The sequence below is a fragment of the Malaclemys terrapin genome, chromosome 9, assembly GCF_027887155.1.
Source record: "Malaclemys terrapin pileata isolate rMalTer1 chromosome 9, rMalTer1.hap1, whole genome shotgun sequence".
Taxonomy (NCBI): Eukaryota; Metazoa; Chordata; order Testudines; family Emydidae; genus Malaclemys; species Malaclemys terrapin.
This window is the reverse complement of record NC_071513.1, coordinates 3,895,008-3,913,834: the sequence shown is the minus strand read 5'-3', so window position 1 is coordinate 3,913,834 and position 18,827 is coordinate 3,895,008. Positions and strand designations below refer to the sequence as shown.

The window sequence follows — 18,827 nt, the reverse complement described above, 5'->3', positions numbered from 1 at the left end:
CATTTCCTAACTTTAGAGTGTTTGTCTTTGCAACCTAAATAACACGTTTAGATGTGGTATCCAGTTTAGATTAAGGTATGCAGGGAAGCGACCCATCACTCTGTCTTGTCCTGCAAAGAGCAATGCACACCCAACATGGTGGGGTGTGTGTGTGTGTGTGTGTGTGTGTGTGTATAAATATATTGTCTGCCATCATGCTATGTTCCAGGTAGAACTACCGAACAGCTAGAAGCCATAGCCGACTGGTATTTCTGCTCCTTTTCATCAGTGTTCTTTCCCGCACTGTTGTAGATGTGTGTTTTTTTTTTTTTTTTTTTTTTCTTTTGTGACTGACATGTAATTTTCTTCTCCTTCCCCCTTTTTCTTTTTAAAGGTAAACCCAACACCTCAGGGTGAGCGAGCGCTGCTGAAGATGATGTACTGTCCATATTGTCGAGGCCTAGTTACTGTGAGGCCGTGTTACAACTACTGCTTTAATGTCATGAGAGGCTGTTTAGCCAATCAAGGGGATCTGGACACAGAGTGGAATAACTTTATAGGTGAGACAATTGGATTATAACTGTGCGTGTAAGTATGTGTCTGGCATGGCGTGTTCCCATTTGCACTGCATTTGCGAGTGGTACCGAAGATGCTCCTTGCATCTTATCTAAGTGCAGAAATCTTTATACTCCTTTCAGTGGCTCTGCTAGGTGCCAACACGGATCTTTTACCTCATGATCCTCCATGTGTCTGTATCAAAACCAGTTTCCAGTTCGTATGATTTTCAGAATAAATTTGACCTACAGTATACAAGTAACCTCCTTAAAGCAAAACTCTGTTTTATTGTGTCTTTTATGTCTCTTGAAGGTTACTGAAATAGGCCAACCTTTTTAATAATGGTAGGTTAAAAAAAAAAACGTGCACATATGGCACACACATTTCATCTGGCTAGCACTTCATCTCTGGACCATCACAATTCTACACATTCTTGTATTTGCTTTGTAGGTGGATAGCCTGAACCCAACACAGTATCCAAGGAAGTGAAAGTCAAGTGTCTAATGTCCTCAGGCTACATCTACACTACAGGGGGAGGGTCGATTTAAGATACGCAAATTCAGCTACGCAAATAGCGTAGCTGAATTCGACGTATCGCAGCCGACTTACCCCGCTGTAGGGACGGCGGCAAAATCGACCTCTGCGGCTTCCCGTCGACGGTGCTTACTCCCACCTCCGCTGGTGGAGTAAGAGCGTCGATTCGGGGATCGATTGGGACGCGATAAATCGATCCCCGAGAGGTCGATTTCTACCCGCCGATTCAGGCGGGTAGTGTAGACCCAGCCTCAGAGAATTCTCCACTGAAGTAATGGGGATTGTCTGTGATAGAGGTTTGCTACCTCTTAAGACTCTCTGCCCCAAGACACGTACGTCTTACACTGCTGACCTTTCAGTGGTATCACACATTGCTCTGCTATTACAACCTTGCAGCTCTTTCATCTGTTTAACCAAAGAACAGCCAAAGTCCATCTAGCCCACTATCCTTCAGAGGGAATGAACAAAACAGGGCACTTTGAGTGATCCATCCACTGTTGTCCAGTCCCAGCTTCTGGCAGTTGGAGGCTTAGGACACCTGGAGCATAGAGTTGTATCCCAGTTATATGTTTGGTCTTCACAACGTCCCCTGGAAATGAGTTCCACAGATTTGCTGTGTGTTGTGTGAAGAAATACTTTCTTTTGTTTCTTTTAAACCTGCTGCCTATTCATTTAATTGGGTGACCCTTGGGTCTTGTGTTATTTGGAGGGGTAAGTGACACTTCCTTCTTGACTTTCTCCACACCAGTCATGGTTTTTATAGACCTCTATCATATCCTCCCTTAGTTGTCTCTCAGTCTTTTTAATTTCTCCTACTATGGAAGCTGTTCCATACCCCTAATAATTTTTGTTGCCCTTCTCTGTACTTTTCCCAATTCTAATATACCTTTTTTGGGATGGGGTCATCAGAACCACATGCAGTATTCAAGGTATGGGCGTCCCATGGATTTATGTAGTGGCATTAGGATATTTTCTGCCCCTTTCCTAATCTTCCCTTCCCTAATGGTTCCTAACATTCTGTTTGCTTTTTTGACTGCCGTTGCACATTGAGTAGATGTTTTCAGAGAACCACCCATAGTGGCTCCAAGTTCTCTTTCTTGAGTGGTAACAGCTAATTTAGACCCCATCATATTGGATGGATAGTTGGGATTTTTTTCCCAATGTGCATTACTTTGCACATATCAACCTTTAAATTTCATCTGCCATTTTATTGATCAGTCATCCAGTTTGGTAAGATCCCTTTGTGACTCTTGTCAGTCGGCTTTGGATTTAACGATCTTGAGTAATTTTGTGTCAACTGAAAGTTTTGCCACTTCGCTGCTTAACCCCTTTTCCAGATTATTTATGAATATGTAGAACAGCACTGGTCCCAGTATGGATCCTTGGGGGACCCTGCTATTTACATCTGTCCATTGTGAAAACTGACCATTTATTCCTCTTCTTTCCAATGTCTCCTAAATTAACTCTGGCACAAGAAAATGATATAATACTTGTGCTTTTATAACATATGAAATTGCAGAGGTTGGGATAAATGAATGACCAGGTTTGACAAGAACTGGCATTAAACATCCTCTGTAATAGTGTGTTTTGCACCTGCTTTTCCTTTCTCTACCTACACAATAAATGTAACAGATTTTTTAAAAATACTATAAGGTCTGTAAGAATATACCAAAGCTCTTTAAATACTAGAAAGAAAAGCTCTAACAAGAGGACAAAGTTCCAAAGTTAGCTTCTAACCATGGGAATCCCCACATTTACAGCCAAATGCATTGCCAGCAAGTCACAGATGCACGCTAGTGGATGCAGATGTGATTGAGAGCATGGAAACAGTTCATGTGTCTGAAGTGTAGAACCTTAGATTCACTTTGGAAATGGTTAGGAATTGTAGGGTCTGTGCAGAATGTAACTCCGTGATCATCGCTCTGAGTTCGCGCTCAGATCAATGGAGGGAGGTACTGATCCTACAATATCTCACAGCTTCTGAAGTCACTGTAGTTAATCTGCCCCCTCAAGAACTAGTAGCTGGATCAGTGGAAGAAATCGTCTGCCAGCCTAGCAGCATCTGTGCTGGGGCTTAGGTTGGCCTGACTGTCTCTCTCCAGGGTGTGAGTTTTTCATTCCACTGAGCAACATAGCTAGTTTTAGGTGTAGACCAGGCCTTCGACATTTTGTTAGTCGGGCATATACAGGATGCTTAAAACATGAGTACCCGAGACCAGAGGGTGCCATTGAAACCTTGAGGAGATAAGGATTCAGACCCACCGCTGGATCCACACCAGACTGGCTTCCACCCTCTCTGCTGCTTGGAAACCATTCTTTACCAGTCTCAAGTGGTCTTTTCCTGGCTCAGGCTCAAGCCCTTGGTTCCATCCTCATCTCCCTTGACCTTCTGCTGTCGGGGATACTGGCAATCACGCCTTCTCCAGGAACCACTGCCTCCATCCTTTTGGCCTCCAGTCCGTGTACATGATGTGCCCAAGCCCCTTCTCACTTTCTATCTATCCTTGCTGCTAAGTCAACCATCCACACACTACCTCAAGCCAGCTTCTGCAACCTCCCCATCTCTGATATGTTTGACTCTAAGCTGCTTCCTCTCCATTTCATTCAGATTGCTGCTGGTAGAATAGCCTCTCTGGCCTGTTGTCGCAGCCTTGTCCTCCTTGTCCCCCGGATTTTGAGTCATTTTTCTGGCTGTCGGTCACGTTGTGTGTCACGGTAAAATAACTTGGGCCAGATCCTCAGCTGGTGTAAATTGGCCTAACACTAGCCATGTCAATGGAGTGACACTGATAAACTGGCCCTTTGTCTTTGCCTCCAAGGCCCTTTCCCATGCAGCCTCTCTTGTGTTTGACCTGGTCGGTTTTCCCAGCACCCTCAGTGCCCCTTGATCTCCTTCTCTCTGCAATATGTGCATATGCCGTTCTCCATGCTGTCCCTTTAACTTGGGGTACCATCCTCAAGCCAGTTCATCAAGCCATTTTACACCACACTCTTATCACTCCTAAAGCTTTAGTTCTGCCATGAAGTCTGTCGGAATAGCGGGGTGGTGAAGGTGAGGTATTCGTTAGAGTCTCTGTTAACGACAGGAGCTTCAGACTAGGCCTATTAAAATGTGCACGTGCCTTACTTGGTAACTATGCAAAGGTATTACTGTTACCCAGTCCCTCCTGTTCCTTTCTCCTACCTCTTGTTTATCAACCTTGCTAGTCGTGATCCCAAACTTGAGTTTGACGTTTTAATGTTCAGTCTGGAGTGGGACCAAATTCTCTCTCTCTCTGAGGTGCCTGGCATGTTTTGGGGTGCTCAGTAAGTGATGATACTTAAGAATAAGGTGAAGAAAATGTTTTAAAGGAGTCTTGATGCATCTGTAAATAGATCCTTCAGGAGCAGTCCTCTCTCTTCGTGCAAAGTGTGCTGACGGGCACAACTGGTGCTTGAGTGCCATTGACCAGACAGTGGTGCATTTACATGCAGTAAGCACGTTTTAAAAAAGTATTTGGCTAGTAAAGGTTTTCCACTCTTTAAATTGCACGTGTTTAAAAAAAGGAATTGCTGATAATTACCATATTTTAAACTAGAGTTTCACACACACACACACACACACGTTGTCTACATTCTTTTAAGCTAGAGTTTGATACACACACACACGTGTAACTTGTCTACGTTAACAATGCGTGTGCATAATATTTTCAGATGAAAATTTTGCCTGCTCATTCCATGGAGGGAGCTAATTACCACTTTAACACTGTTTGAAAGTGCAGCACTAAATTAGGCTTTCAAGAGATCCTCTAGAATACTGACTTTCACACGTGCTCACACAGATGTGAATATTAAGTATTTCAGCCCCAGTAGTAGCTGCAATGGCTTAAAGAGTGGAAGACTTGCAAAGGTCTAGTCCAAGGAGAAAAGAGGAATCCCATGAAAGGGAAGGTATAATGCTAGAAATCAGACAAAAGAATAAGCAGCTAATTACTGCAGGTTGTATGCAACTGAAAATGAAACATGGGGAAAGCCATCTACACAGCGATGTTCAGTAATTGCGTACAAAAATGAAGATTATTAAACAAGACAAAATAAGTAAACGTTTCCCAGGAGGAAGTGTGATCTAATTCTCTAAATGTTTTCTCCCCAGTATGTCACCTGCCCACTCGTTACTTAGGTATTCAATGCTACACTTGCAAATAAATATTTGCTGGCCACACAGTGAGCTAGTTACTTTTTTACATTGTTTGCCTATTTTTGCCTGGAAAATAGGAATTGAAAACATTAAGATGTGCTTTCTGTAGAAGTTTCTTTTAAAAAAAAAAAAAAAATTCCACATGCTTCACTTCAAGTGCATGAGGAGATGAAGTGACTTAAGTGTAGCATGTATGTAAGTCTGTGTGGGATCGGGGCCTGAGATTTGTAAACTCTTCAAGGCAGAGAATTTATGTCTGTAAAGCACCGTGCAAAAGTTATAACATGTTCAATAATGTTTTAATTGTCATCCCCGCTGCTAATTAACTATAAATAATGTCGCCAGTTTTGAAATGTGTTCTTGACACAGTTATACAGGGCATACTTTGTTTCAAATGAGCTATTGGGAAAAACCCCGTATGAATGAACAATGTTAATCTCCAGTGCCTTTTCATGATTTTTTTCACAGGGGTTTAATCTACTCTAAGATTGTAGAATTCCGTCTCCATATACATCTCTCTGCTATTTTGTGTGAAAGGAATTTGTTCCTTTTTTAAATGATTGCTGTTAATGAATGGTCAAGGTTTCCCTGCCCTTAAATCAAATCTTGGGGTTAAGTCTGAAAACTGCCTTTTTGTTCTCCAAGTTAGACCCTGAAGCTGAAGATGTGGGTTTCTGATTATTGGTGGCACAATGCACAAGAATTGCTTTCCTTAGTGAGATCGAGTTGCTTTGTTGCTGAGGATCGTCTCAATGCCAGACGCGAGGACAAATGTATGCATGAGGAAAATGCTCTTCAAGGGATGGAACCTATATATTTTTCAAACCCACTTCTGTCTTCCCAAAATTCTTTGTTGTCCTCAGTGTGTTCATAACAACTGAATAGCGCTGGAGTAAATTTTGCATTATGCCAAACTTTTTGTGAGACAGATCAGGCTCTCTGAACCACCTTGCAGTCATTTATACAAATATCAATTATTTTGAACCTGAAACTTTGGGGGAGACCTTTTTCAGGAGGCCTGTTGCATAAAACCATAAATTATGCTTAGGTGCAACTTGCTCCCCATCACATAGTGTAGCACTGCTAACATTAGCTTGAATCCTAGCCAACCTTATTAATGTCAAATGTTGCTGCCAGAGGGACTTTACTGTTAGTTATGATTGCTGGCGGGTACACCAGCCAATTCCTGGCAGGAGGTAGGAGCCAGTCGGATATCCCCCAAATAAAAACTAAATGCACTTTTTTCCTGTTCTTTTTTTAATGAAAGTTTATTTTCATTTAGTGCTTCTTGTCAGCAGCCATCACTGCTGCTGAAGAGCTACAGTTGAATATATTCTCCAAGGCCAATTATTACTTTGCTTATCTTTTATAGCCAGCGTTGGCAGCCCTGCTGGAGGCCGAATGCATTTTCTATATCAGCAGTCAAAGCAGAGACTGCATTCCTTAGCTGTGATACATGTAACGCCATGGCACCATGAGTAACAAAGACCCCAATTCGCTCTACATTCCCATGCTCTTGTGTATGGCCGGCCCAGCTCAAAGTTTACAAAGACGCCAAACAGCCAGAAGAATTAGGGTTTATGTTTCCTTTCAGTCTTTCACAAACACTTTATTGATCTGGGGCCTTTCCTGGCCACTCGGGGTATTAAGTAGTTACAAAATGGAAGATTTTCTTGTTAAAAACTATACATTTTGTGTGTTTATTATCTGTCTATTCATAATATTTTTATTTGAAATGAGCGGCTTCCTCCAAACTATGATGGGATGTTCTTTATGCACGTGAAAACCCCCAAAAGCTTTGACAATGATGAACACATTTAAGTTGTGCTCCACTTGTTTACAAAAGTCTCTATTTTGCTAGCACATCAAAAGCATTTCTCTCTCCTCTGGCACAATGGTATATTCATGCTAGCGGTCATTACTCAGAGATTTGAAGCATCACTTTATTGGAGGCCACCACAATACAGTCTAAGACTCTTTATTTCATTTGTTACTACTATAATATATATATATATGCATTTAGTGGAGACCTGTTTGTAGTCCCTGATGGCTAAATTCCAGCCACACTGTTGCAGCAGCTCTGTCATTAATGCTGCTTCTGTTTGTGCTAGTGTGGGTCCTGTAGATTGTAGCTTTCATCAGATTTTGATTCTTAAATACTGGCATCTTGGCTTAATTGAGAGAGAGAGAGAGAGAGAGAGAGAGCATATACTCAATGATGCCATGAGTCTCAAGGTTGATGTTAATTGTGGTCTAAATTAATTATGCACTCTGAAGTATTGTAATCTTTTTTTCGATAATTTTTGAGATGTTCTAGCTAATGCCTGATCAGTCAGCCGGCCCGCAGAAAATACTTTAAAATATTTATTTGCATTTTTAATAAGTGGGTTTATCTGATCAGTATGCTGCTGCATGCGGTACACTGGTGTTTTTAAACGTACAGATAGCTTAATTGTAGCTTGCATTTTTATTGGTATATTTTAATTTAGTTGAAAATTAATTGAGCGTAAGGGCAAAGCCAAAAATAAATCTGTGATAAATTGAGTCTCTTTATAAACATGCATCCACCAGTATAAATCCACAGGAATTTTCCCCGCTTCTGATGGGGGAATGAGTCTGACGCAAAATAATTGAATTCAGCAGATTTGAGTTCTTTGACTGAGAAACGCCCATTTCCACTTCCTGGAGCTGAACAGGCAGATCATCAGAGTTAAGAGGGAACCCATTCACAGATTTTTACGGCCCGAAGGGACCATTATGATTACCATGTAATCTGACCTCCTGCATGACCCAGGCTTTAGGATTATGAGAATTAAAAACCAAAAACAATTGAAAAATTACAAGTTTGTAGCTGTATGCTGACAAAATGAGGAGGGAGTTAACTATAGTTTAGCTTGGCTAGGAGATAACCGTTAGGTAACACGTCTTCTAATATTTGAATGGAGTAAACACCAAGAAGGGAGATTAGTAATTAAGAATAGTATAACAGGGCATACCTGTTACAGGAGGAATTAAAGAGAGCATTCAAACTGAACATTACAAAAAGTTTCTTTCTAATAATATTCCCAAAGGAAGTGGTTGAAGCCCCATAGCTTGGCACATTTAGTGCTACATTTGACTAGTAAATGTACAGCAGGGAATGATCCTGGAGTGGGAGGAAAACGGGGTTGATGGTTGCCATAGGTCTCTTTCATCTCCTCACTCATCAGTGAAATGTCAAAGTTAATTTTTAGTCTAAAGCCTTTAGTGATGGTCTCGTGCAGTTTCACTGTTCAACTTGTGCTGTCTGCATAACGCTATTGAGTATAACTTTTGATTTTTTTTTTTCAGATGTGAAAAGTTCTCTCGAATATAAAAAAAAATACAAACTTTAGTGCTGTAGATTTTAATCACCATCTCCTTTGCTTTCTTCATTCATAGTAAATATAAAGAAGCTGATATTTTTCTTTCCGTCTTAACTGTGGAGATGTTTTAAAAAAATACCAATGGGGCCCTGTTTAAAATAGAAGTACTTGTAATATCCTCTCTATAAGTAGATTAGTTCTAATGGCTATTTGCTGATTGAATTGAAAGAAATTGTGATGTTTATTCTCCCTCATTAAACATAGTTTTTGCTGTATACAGGTTTAGTGTAACTGGTCCAACAAGCTTCCATCTCAGTCCCTTTACTAGCTGGAATAACTAAAACCCAGAAGTAGAAGATCTTTTTTTAAAGACGCCTACTATGCAGCAGTAGAATTTCAATGGCTAATTTTTGCACTTATGTGGAGTGGCCTGTTGTCCTTGCCTAGGCCTTCTGCTTCGTCAGACAGGGTGGGTCTCTAATCCTTGATAGCAGCTGACGAACCGAGTCAAGTGATACCTGTTATAAAAGATTTCGTGACAGAGAGCAAAATGTTCATTTGAAGTTTCAAAATGCAACGAACGGTTGCTTTATTAAGAGTGTTACACTAAAGATACCTGAGAAATATATATGAGATTTTCCTTCACTTTGGAGTAGGATTTAAGTGGGCTGCTTAAAGCAGAGTACACCTAGTCTGCTCTGTGCACTTGTGCCATATTTGAAGTCCCTCCATTAAAACACTTAACATCTCTTTTTCTGTATTAGATTCTATGTTGATGGTGGCTGAGAGGCTAGAGGGTCCTTTTAATATTGAGTCAGTCATGGACCCAATCGATGTGAAAATTTCGGATGCAATCATGAACATGCAGGAGAACAGCGTGCAAGTGTCTCAAAAGGTACATCATCAGCACTTTAAAAAGAAAATTCTGTTTTTATTCCTCCACTATTTACATTTATCTACTCCTATTAAAATAACTGTCATACAGCAAGTCTACACTACAGAGTTAAGTCGACTAAGTTACGTCGACGCACATCCATCGCAGTCATTAAATCGCTTTTGCATCTCCACGCTATGCTCCACGTGTTGGCGGGTGCGCGGCCTCCCCCGGAGCGCTTGCACCGAATTCACTGTCAGCATGGGGCACTGTGGGACAGCTTCTGAAAGGCAACAGTAGTCGATGTAAGCAACGCAGTGTCTACACTGGCACTGCCTCGACCTAACTACTTCGACCTAAGGTCCACGCCTCTCGTGGAGGTGGCGTTATTATGACGGGGTAGTGGGTGAGTTACATCGAGGGGGAGCTACATTTTGGTGTAGATGTTTACAGAGTTAGGTCAACGTAAGCTGCCTTACATCCACCTAACTGTAGGATAGACCAGGCCTTAGCTGCTATTCATATGTATTTTAGTGCTGTTTTATCTTCTCTGTCTGGGGAAGGAATATTTGGTAAACGGTGTTTGGATAGGAATACTGAGGGGTGGTAAATGTCTGTCTGGTGTGAAAGCCGTCCTCTAAAGCGACTTAATCAAATCACCTAGGTTTTCCAAGGATGCGGACAGCCTAAAACGCTGACGCAGGGCCGGGCCTCTCGCTCAGTCTCTGAAAGTGGCTTCAGTGCTCGCTTTAGACCCTACAACCCGGAGGAGCGGCCAACTACAGCTGCTGGCACGAGTTTGGATAGACTGGTGAGTGCCTATTGACCTGTCTCACTGATACAGAACAAGGGCTGTTCAGAATAAACATATTGTGCTTTGTCACCCTCGCAGATGGCTTTGGAGAGCTTAAAAGGCAGGTTGTGTAGGTGAGCGGCTCAAGTAAATTGAGGGTGGGGGCGTGCGGGCATGCGCCCCAGTCTGTATCTTTGCCAGTCCATAACCTGATAATCTTTTTAAAAGTGGTTGAGGAAACTTGCAACTTTCTTATACTCTTTAAAGGGTGTAATCTACTTACCACTCTAGACATGAGCTAACTCACCACTTGTATTTCAGGTAAATGCCTCTATTCGTGGTTTCACATATGAATAATGTAGTGTTTGAAAATCTGTTTTTAATTTTGCATTTAAAAACTCCCCAGAGGCCATTGATTCTGATGAAACTCCATTGATTTGCACCAGCTCGGGATCTGGCCTAAACCCGTCTCTTGTGATACAAATTCATTTTCAGCTTTACTTTTGAGAAATAAATTTGGTTCACGTTGATGTTCTATATTGTGTTCCCTTTTTAAAATAGGTTACTGATGTGAAGGAAAAACTGAAGCAAGCCAAAAAGTTTTGGTCCTCTCTCCCTGGCAACATCTGTAATGATGAGAAGATGGCTGCCGGGCGTGTCGTTGAGGATGAGTGTTGGAACGGAAGTGCCAAGAGCAGGTCTGGATAAGTTTAACTGAGCTAACGTCCTTCCTTTCAGACCTTCAGAACCTGTCTGGTTGTGGGTTGGCTATTTATCTAGATCAGGGTCGTATGTGGTGCTGTCGCCAGAGTATTGGAGCGCCTCTCACTCTTGAATGTATTTATCTTCACAACCTCCTGTGAGGTAGGGTGGTGCCATTTTATAGCTGGCAACTGAGGCACGGTCTCTCTGAGGGAAATGTTTTCAAAATTTCCTTAGCAACTTAGTCCCACTGAAAGTCAATAAGATTTAAGCACCCGAGTTGCTTTAAAAAAATTTTTGTACCTAAGTGACTTGACCAGGGTCACGCAAAGTCTGTGGCAGAGATGGCAATTGAACCCAGGTGTCTCAAGCCTTGGGGTAATGCCCTACTCCCAGGACCACCCTGCTTCGCATCTGGCTGACCTCTAGATTCCTGCTGTTCATACAGGTTCCAAGGATCATGGAGCACTTCTGGCAGGTAGGCCAGGATGGGATTGCTGCTGAGAATCAAACCTGCGATGATGTCCAGCATGTTTTTCTTCAGTGACATGTCTCTCTTCGCATTGGCACTAGACTCCTAAATAAGCTATACAATCATCCTTCCCTTTATGTGACGATTCTCATGCAAATAATGAATTCTAATTTTATGATGCTAATTCTTCACTTTTAAAAACAAAAGATCTAGATTGCATCTCCACCATACATTGTCATGCTCCCAACCAGCATGTTCCCTCTAGCCACTTGTTAGACTGATTCTGGCCACCCCAGTGCTTGGGAAAGACTAATATAAATTCTTCTCCGATCTGGCCCTTTAAAACAAATAAGTAATATTGTTTCACGACATCTGATCTTAGCAATCTGATTACACACGTCATCTTTCTGCTAGAGTTAAGCAAGTTGGATGTTCGATCCCTCAGTCGCTACATCTCTGTTGATCTCCCCTATAAATCACTAATACTTTGTTTATTGAGGAAACGGAAGTCTTAGCTTTCATATCCTGAGAAATAACACTCATGCAGGCAACTTCTGATCTCAGTTACGCTGGTGCAAATGCGGAGTAACTGTGTTGCCTTTGATCCAGACTGACACTGAGCTCAAACTACACTTTGCTGATGCGTCATATAGCCATAAAGATGATCATGGAGAGACTCTTCATTGCCCAAAATGATGGAAAATCCTTTTCTGTCCTCACAAGCCATTTTACTGCCGGGGGGCCTGGTCTTTTTCTCTTTTTATACAGGAAGGAAAATCCTGAGTGAAAGCAGGCCTATATTCAAAGGGTGTAAGAGAACCCTGGGAACATCTTAAAACACTTTATAACACAACGTGCATCTTTATAATGGAAAGTTTTCCTTTTTAGGTACGTCTTTGCAGTGACCGGAAATGGTTTAGCCAATCAGGTGAATAATCCTGAGGTAGAAGTTGACATTACAAAACCAGATATGGTGATTCGTCAGCAAATCATGGCCCTTCGGGTGATGACCAATAAAATGAAGAATGCTTACAATGGAAATGATGTTGACTTCCTTGATATAAGTACGTGTGGGTTTTAACTGGGTTGTTTATACAGAGGGAGTTGATTAAAGTTCAGATGCACTACTGAGGATATAAGTGTATGGGGGCAGGAAATGAAGCCCATGTAATAATATTTGAATCTGAACTTTCCTAGTACTTAGAATTCATCCCTACCCAGGACAGCACTTAAGCACAGGCTTAACTTTTGGGGTGTGTTTAAGTTGCAGCGGCTGGAGTCCCGTGCTTAAGTTCCATAGGCACTGGAGCATTTTACAATTTAAGCAAGTGCCTAAAATTAAACACATGGGGGAAGGTTTTTCTGCTCTTTGGGTTTGGGGTTCTGGTTCAGGGCCTTTGAAAGGAATACAAGCAAAATCTATTTGTTTCTTATAGGTGATGAAAGCAGCGGGGAAGGAAGTGGAAGTGGCTGTGAATTTCAGCAATGTCCTTCCGAGTTTGAGTTCAATGTAACCGACGTTACTGGGAAAACTAACAAGATTGATAAAAACACAAACACTTCTGCAGCTGCCAGTATTGGTCTATCCCAAGCAACTTTGTTCTTTAGCATCTTATTCTTGGCCATGCAAAGACAATGGAGATAATTGTGCAACTTAGGGGGGAAAAGACTTTATTATCAGAATTAAAAGGCACCTGTTTTCACTTTTATACCATCTAGTGACTTTGCTTTTTAAGTTAATGGACAACAGTGTACAGTTTTTACTATGTGGCCACTGGGTTTAAAGTATTGATTTTTTTTTTTTCACTTGCTGTTCTGGAAAGAACGCTGACGTGGACTGTTAGTCTGTCCTGTTCACCGAGAATCCATGTTAACGGTGGCTAACGAAGTGTATATACAGACCTATAGTTAGCTATGCATTTGTGTTATCATCACTTGCCTTTTTAAAAATTTTTACCACATTTCTTACAAGAAAAACAGGGTCCTATCTCGGCATGTAACAAGTATGTGTTTCTGAAATATGAAATATCTGTACAGAAGCAAGTTTTATTTATCATGTTATGTTACGGGGGGAAATTAATAACCCAACAAGCAAAAGATACGTTTCATGTAATTAACTTCTCATTTATTCATGTTCTGTTAGTTGCCTTATCTGGAGAGAAGTGGAGGTAATTTGTCTTTATTCAATAGGACAGAATGTGAAGGCATAATTGGTCTATAAACCATATGCCCTGTTTGCATAAAGCATTAATACCAGGAGCAGGTTATACTTCCTTTACGGGATGTTTGGTTAAATTGGAAGGGACTACAGAGAATTCCAGTTTCACATAAGCTAAGAAGAGCTGTCAGTTGTTCCCCAAGGCCCTGGCGATTAACTATAAACCCCGTACACCAATTCTACACCTACACATGTCCGCAGAGACTCTTCAGTAGGTAGTGTTCAGTCGGATGCAACTCATGTTGTTGTTGATGCCAGTGCCAACATGTGTTCTGTCTGCAAATTTGTTTAGTTGAATGTTGACAGTGTTTAGGGATCTTTTTTATATAAGGTGCTTTTATATGAGAGTTCATTTCCCTCTGATCAGAAGGTCAAGGGTTAAGACTGGCCAAGTAGTGTGGCAGTAGCACATTGCATCCGACAGACCTGAGTTTAGGAATGGAATTGGATGGGTGGGCCTGACAGATTCCACCTGATAAGAGAGTCCCATACAGTCACTTCAGAGGATTGGCAGAGACACAATTCTGCTGGCCAAGGCACCAAGTGACCATAGTGTTGGCTGTGCAGGAAGTCCCGCCTTTCCACGTTCCCAGCTGGAACGGTTTTGTGGTAAGTGACAGCTCATAAATAAAAGAAATATATATTTTTAAAAGGAACGAAATCACTTTAAAAGTTACTAAAAGTCTGCAGAAAGACTAAAAATTACTCTGCAAATCTCTTCCTGCTTTTGGACAGCCATTAGAATCTGGCTGGATGCTTCTAGCCATGAGAACAATCTACAGAGAGAGGGTTTTGTTATACTCCAGCCTTGTGTTGCAAGGATAATTTTCTATTTTTATATTGAAACATTAACTACTTGTTAGCTCAGGGTCAGCATTTTATTCAACTTTATTTTCACACCAAATTTCTGCAATACTATAAAGATCGAATATTCTTGGCTGATATGAACAATCCTGGAGGCTTAATTTTACTAGAAGTAGCCAGTTATTTATTAAAACATGATGTTAGTAGAATATGCACATTCTGGCTATATTTTTTCTTTAGAAAACAAATCACGGAAGCATAAAATTGAAAAGGTTATAAATTTATGTGTGGGAAAAAATGGATTGTAAATAGCTAAGTTGCCTTGTGAGGAATTGGAAAATGTGCTGATACTTAGAAACTACCTCAGTTCTGAGGAATTTCCTTTCTAGCTTTGAGTGCTGTTACATTTACTTGGTAGAAATGAATCTGGTCTCCAATATGTAGCTAAAAGAGTTATCCCCGTAGACCTTGTTAGATTGTTTTTAATTTAGAGCATTGAACGAAGGCCAGCTGTTTTCTTTCAGCTAAGTTCCCGAACAAAGAGAATTTCTGAATTAAATATTGCTGATGGTTTCCATGACTTTTACTGATTTGTTTGGTTTCATGGCATTTTTTCTCTTGCCCTTTAATTATTTAAACGGTCGTATCCATTTGAATTTTAATTCTGAAATAAACAAACCTTAGATACACTACCATTGTAAATCTATCACAGTAAGGTCTGACTGGATAACCCTTCTGGCTTATACCCAGCTGGCAGATCAGAAAATTAAACTAAGAAAAAAAATAAATTCTTTCAGAGAATGAGATGGAACAAAAGCCCTTGCATTCAGAACAGCTGACTTTTCCAAGATCTCAGTTTTTGGCATATAAGTGTTCATATGTAAGAAAGTTACTTGTAAATTCGCCTGCTTTTGAACAGTTTGCCCACTATGTACCTAACTAAGAAAAAATGTTTCTGAATTGATATTTATCATTTTACAACTAATTGCTTATTATTCATTAGTTTTGTAAAAGCAAACAATGCAAAGAACTGACATGAGTTTTAAACTTGTCTAGTGACTGATTTTGTTAACAAACCTCCACTATATAAAAGGACGAATTGTCATCTGGAGCCACAGAAACCAGAGTAAACGTAAATGTAGAACGATAGAAAGTTGTGTTTCTGCTTTGATTTTGTGTTGCGTGTGGAATCTGTTTACAGCCCTAGGTACAAATTCAGAAGGCCTCTTAATGTGTAGATATACAAATTGAGAGACAGCTAGCAACCAAAGACACTTGTTTTCCATTTGCCCCAATTATTTTTATGTAAACATTAGGGCCTTTACAACATAACTTGAGTTTTTAAAAATAAATGCTCACCTCCACAATAATCAACTTCAAATTTTAACCACTGGAACAGCTTATCTAGATATGTGGTAGAGTCTCAATCACTTGAAGTGTTTGAATCAAGATTATATAGTTTTCTAAAAGTCTGCTTTAGCTCAAACATTATGGGCTTGATGCCGAAGTTGGCGGGTGAGATTCTATGACGTGTTATGAAGGAGGTTAGACTAGATGGTCATAATAGTCTTTTCTGGCCTTAAGATGTTTAAGAAATGGAAAAGTGATACTGTGTGATGGCATCCTTTTGAATGAAACATCCATTCAGAATCCTCTTTGTTTCTCCTGGCTTTTTAAGGCAGCTTCCATCTTTACATTTATTAAAGTAATATGGAAAAAGACAAAATCACTGGCTAATTTGAGAACGATCAGTTTATCATTTTGTATTGAGATGACCACTCTGTCATGTAGTGACAAACAACAAAAGCTGCTCAGAGAGTCCCCTCTATTCTTTGATAAAGTGGCCGCAAGGTTTGTTGCAGTTTACACCTCTTCTGGTGCTCCAGAATCAAAGCTCTCTTTTAAAAACTAAAAATTCTAGCTTTCATGGTTCCCAAGAAAACCTGAACATTGTAAACGTGAGTGCAAACGAATACAGTGTGTGCCCTTCCGAGTTTGCAGACGATCTGGAACAATACCTCTGAGAGGTGTGAACTGCCCCTAGTTGTCTTGATAGGTTAACAACTCTGAAACCTGAAGATGCCATATTTAATGTCAGCGTTTTCTGAAATGATTGTTTTAGCAGGAACATGGGAATTCCCATATCAGATAAGACCAGTGATTAATTGACTCAGATACCCTGACAGTGGCCACTACCAGATGTTTTCAGAACAAGGTGCAAAAAAAAACCCCTTGCAATCAGTTGGATATTTATAACATGTCCCAAACTGCTTCACGTGTCCACTACCCCGCTACCAAAGCTGTCTGCTTTCTGCTTGACCACTTCTATGGTCATGCGTTGTCTATATTAAAAAAAAAAAAAAAAAAACTCTGGCACATGGAAAATTCAGTGTGCTGGCAATGTAAATAAACTAAATGTTGTCCAAATAAATAACACAGGGGCTATTGTCCTCGTTGTATTATTCATATTCAGAGTTCAGGAAAATCCTGAATTTTTAAATCTAAAGGAAATGATCATGGAGTTCTGGTCTGCTGCTTTGGCACGTTGCTATTACCGAAAGTCCTAGCAGCCCTAATTTGAGTCCCAGTGCTGCAGAGAGCATTGACCTGTAAGGGAATTTGACTAGCAGGGTGTTTCGTTACCGATGTGAATTTGTCATCATTAGCTTTTATTAGGCTGTCTACACTATGTGGCTTTTAGCGACATGGCTGTGCCACTAACCAGAGCGCAGTGTAGCCGCTGTTTGTCGTCAGGGGAGAGTTCTCCTGCTGACAAAAACTTCCACCCCCAACGAGCGGCGTTTGCGTTATTTGCAGGAGAGCGCTCCTGCCGACAAAGGGCTGTTCACGCCAGCGCTTGGCGTTGGCAAAACTTTTGGGGGGGCGGGGTGTTTTTTTAACACCTCAGATAGACAACAGTTTTGTCATTCAGTTGCCAATGTAGACAAAGCCTTATGCTGTCGTCCTTGAGTGAGATGCAGTCTGTGTGGGAGGTAAAGATGTAATGAGTTAAAGTTGACAGCAGTGGCATGCCCTGCAGTTGGTAGTTGCAGCCCCGAAGCCTGATAAATAGAGCCCTTCCAAATCCGTGGCCGTGAAAAACACATCATGGGCCGTGAAATTTGGTTTCCCCATGAAATCTGGTCTTTTGTGTACTTTTACCTGGCTGGAGATAGGCAGCTGCTGCTCGGGCGCCCAGCTCTGAAGGCACCGCTGCAGCCAGCAGCAGCGCAGAAGTAAAGGTGGCAATACCATACCATGACACCCTTATTTTGGCACTACTGCTGGAAATGGCTCTGCCTTCAGAGCTGGGCTCCCAGCCAGCAGCCCCAGAGCTTCCTGCAGCTGGGGGAGGTTTCTAGAGGTGGGTCTGACCCGGCGCTGGGAGCGGCCCCTGCAGGGGAAGAGGAAGTCCCATCTTTCACCAGCCTGGCCAGAAGTCCAACGTAGGGTAGGAGCCCTCAGCCAGGGTGACCCCGGCCCTGCCCCTCTCCGACTACAGGCCCAGTGTCAAAGGGGCCTTGGGCTGGCTAGGGGTGGGACGGGGGGAATGACCACAGAAATCTCCCCCCGCAACCACGGCACCCTGGACTGTCATCCACATCGCCCACCCCTAAGGATAGGCCTGCCCCCACAAAAGGGAGCCCCTCCCCCCATGCTACCCTCACTGCTGTGATGCTGCTGGTGGCGTTGTTACCTTCAGAGCTGGGTTCCTGATCAGCAGCAGCTGCTCTGAAGCCGCCCGGCTCTGAGAGCAGCGCCGTTGCCAGCAGCAGTGCAGAAGTGAGGGTGGCAATAACGCAAGACCCCTACAATAGCCTTGTGACCCCCCCCCAACCCCTTTATGGGTTGGGACCCCACACGGCTACACCACCGTAAAATCTCAGATTTAAATATCTGAAACCGTGAAATTTACGATTTTTAAAATCCTGTGACCATGAAATTGACCAAAATCGACCATGAATTTAGTAGGGCCCTACTAATAAAACTACTGCATTTTCCATTATTTTAAGGCTACCTGTTAGCCCCTTAAATGCCACTTTCTATGTGCTTTTTTATCACATACTTACAGAGCAAACTGTGGACTTTGTGGAAATTCATGTTATTTAGAATCTGAGCAGTCACATATCCACCTCTGTGGGTGGAGAAAAATCACTTGTATCCAGTTACAATTTGTTTTATGGTGTCTTATCTTATACATGGCAGGATCACATTAAGCTGTCCTAGCAGATAGTCAGAGTATTACAGAGCATGCCCAAAGTCTAACTTTCGGGGTGAAGTAACAGATGTTCTGACTGCTTGTCCGTCTACATGTAATTGGATAGGTTGCTATACTGTGCTCATTTCATGGTCTAACCAAGGAACACAGCAGACA

General features: G+C 41.6%; 1 protein-coding gene across 1 annotated transcript in view; it reads left to right on the top strand.

Annotated features, from left to right (window-relative positions):
* Window positions 1-15,601, top strand: part of GPC4 (glypican 4) — a 111,024-nt gene extending 95,423 nt beyond the window's left edge. Inside the window, exons 4-9 of the mRNA XM_054039147.1 lie at window positions 374-539; window positions 9,354-9,484; window positions 10,128-10,274; window positions 10,818-10,954; window positions 12,319-12,494; window positions 12,867-15,601. Coding sequence (XP_053895122.1) covers window positions 374-539; window positions 9,354-9,484; window positions 10,128-10,274; window positions 10,818-10,954; window positions 12,319-12,494; window positions 12,867-13,075 — 966 coding nt within the window. The 3' untranslated portion in view covers window positions 13,076-15,601. The remainder of the gene's footprint in view (window positions 1-373; window positions 540-9,353; window positions 9,485-10,127; window positions 10,275-10,817; window positions 10,955-12,318; window positions 12,495-12,866) is intronic.
* Window positions 15,602-18,827: the final 3,226 nt, after the last annotated feature.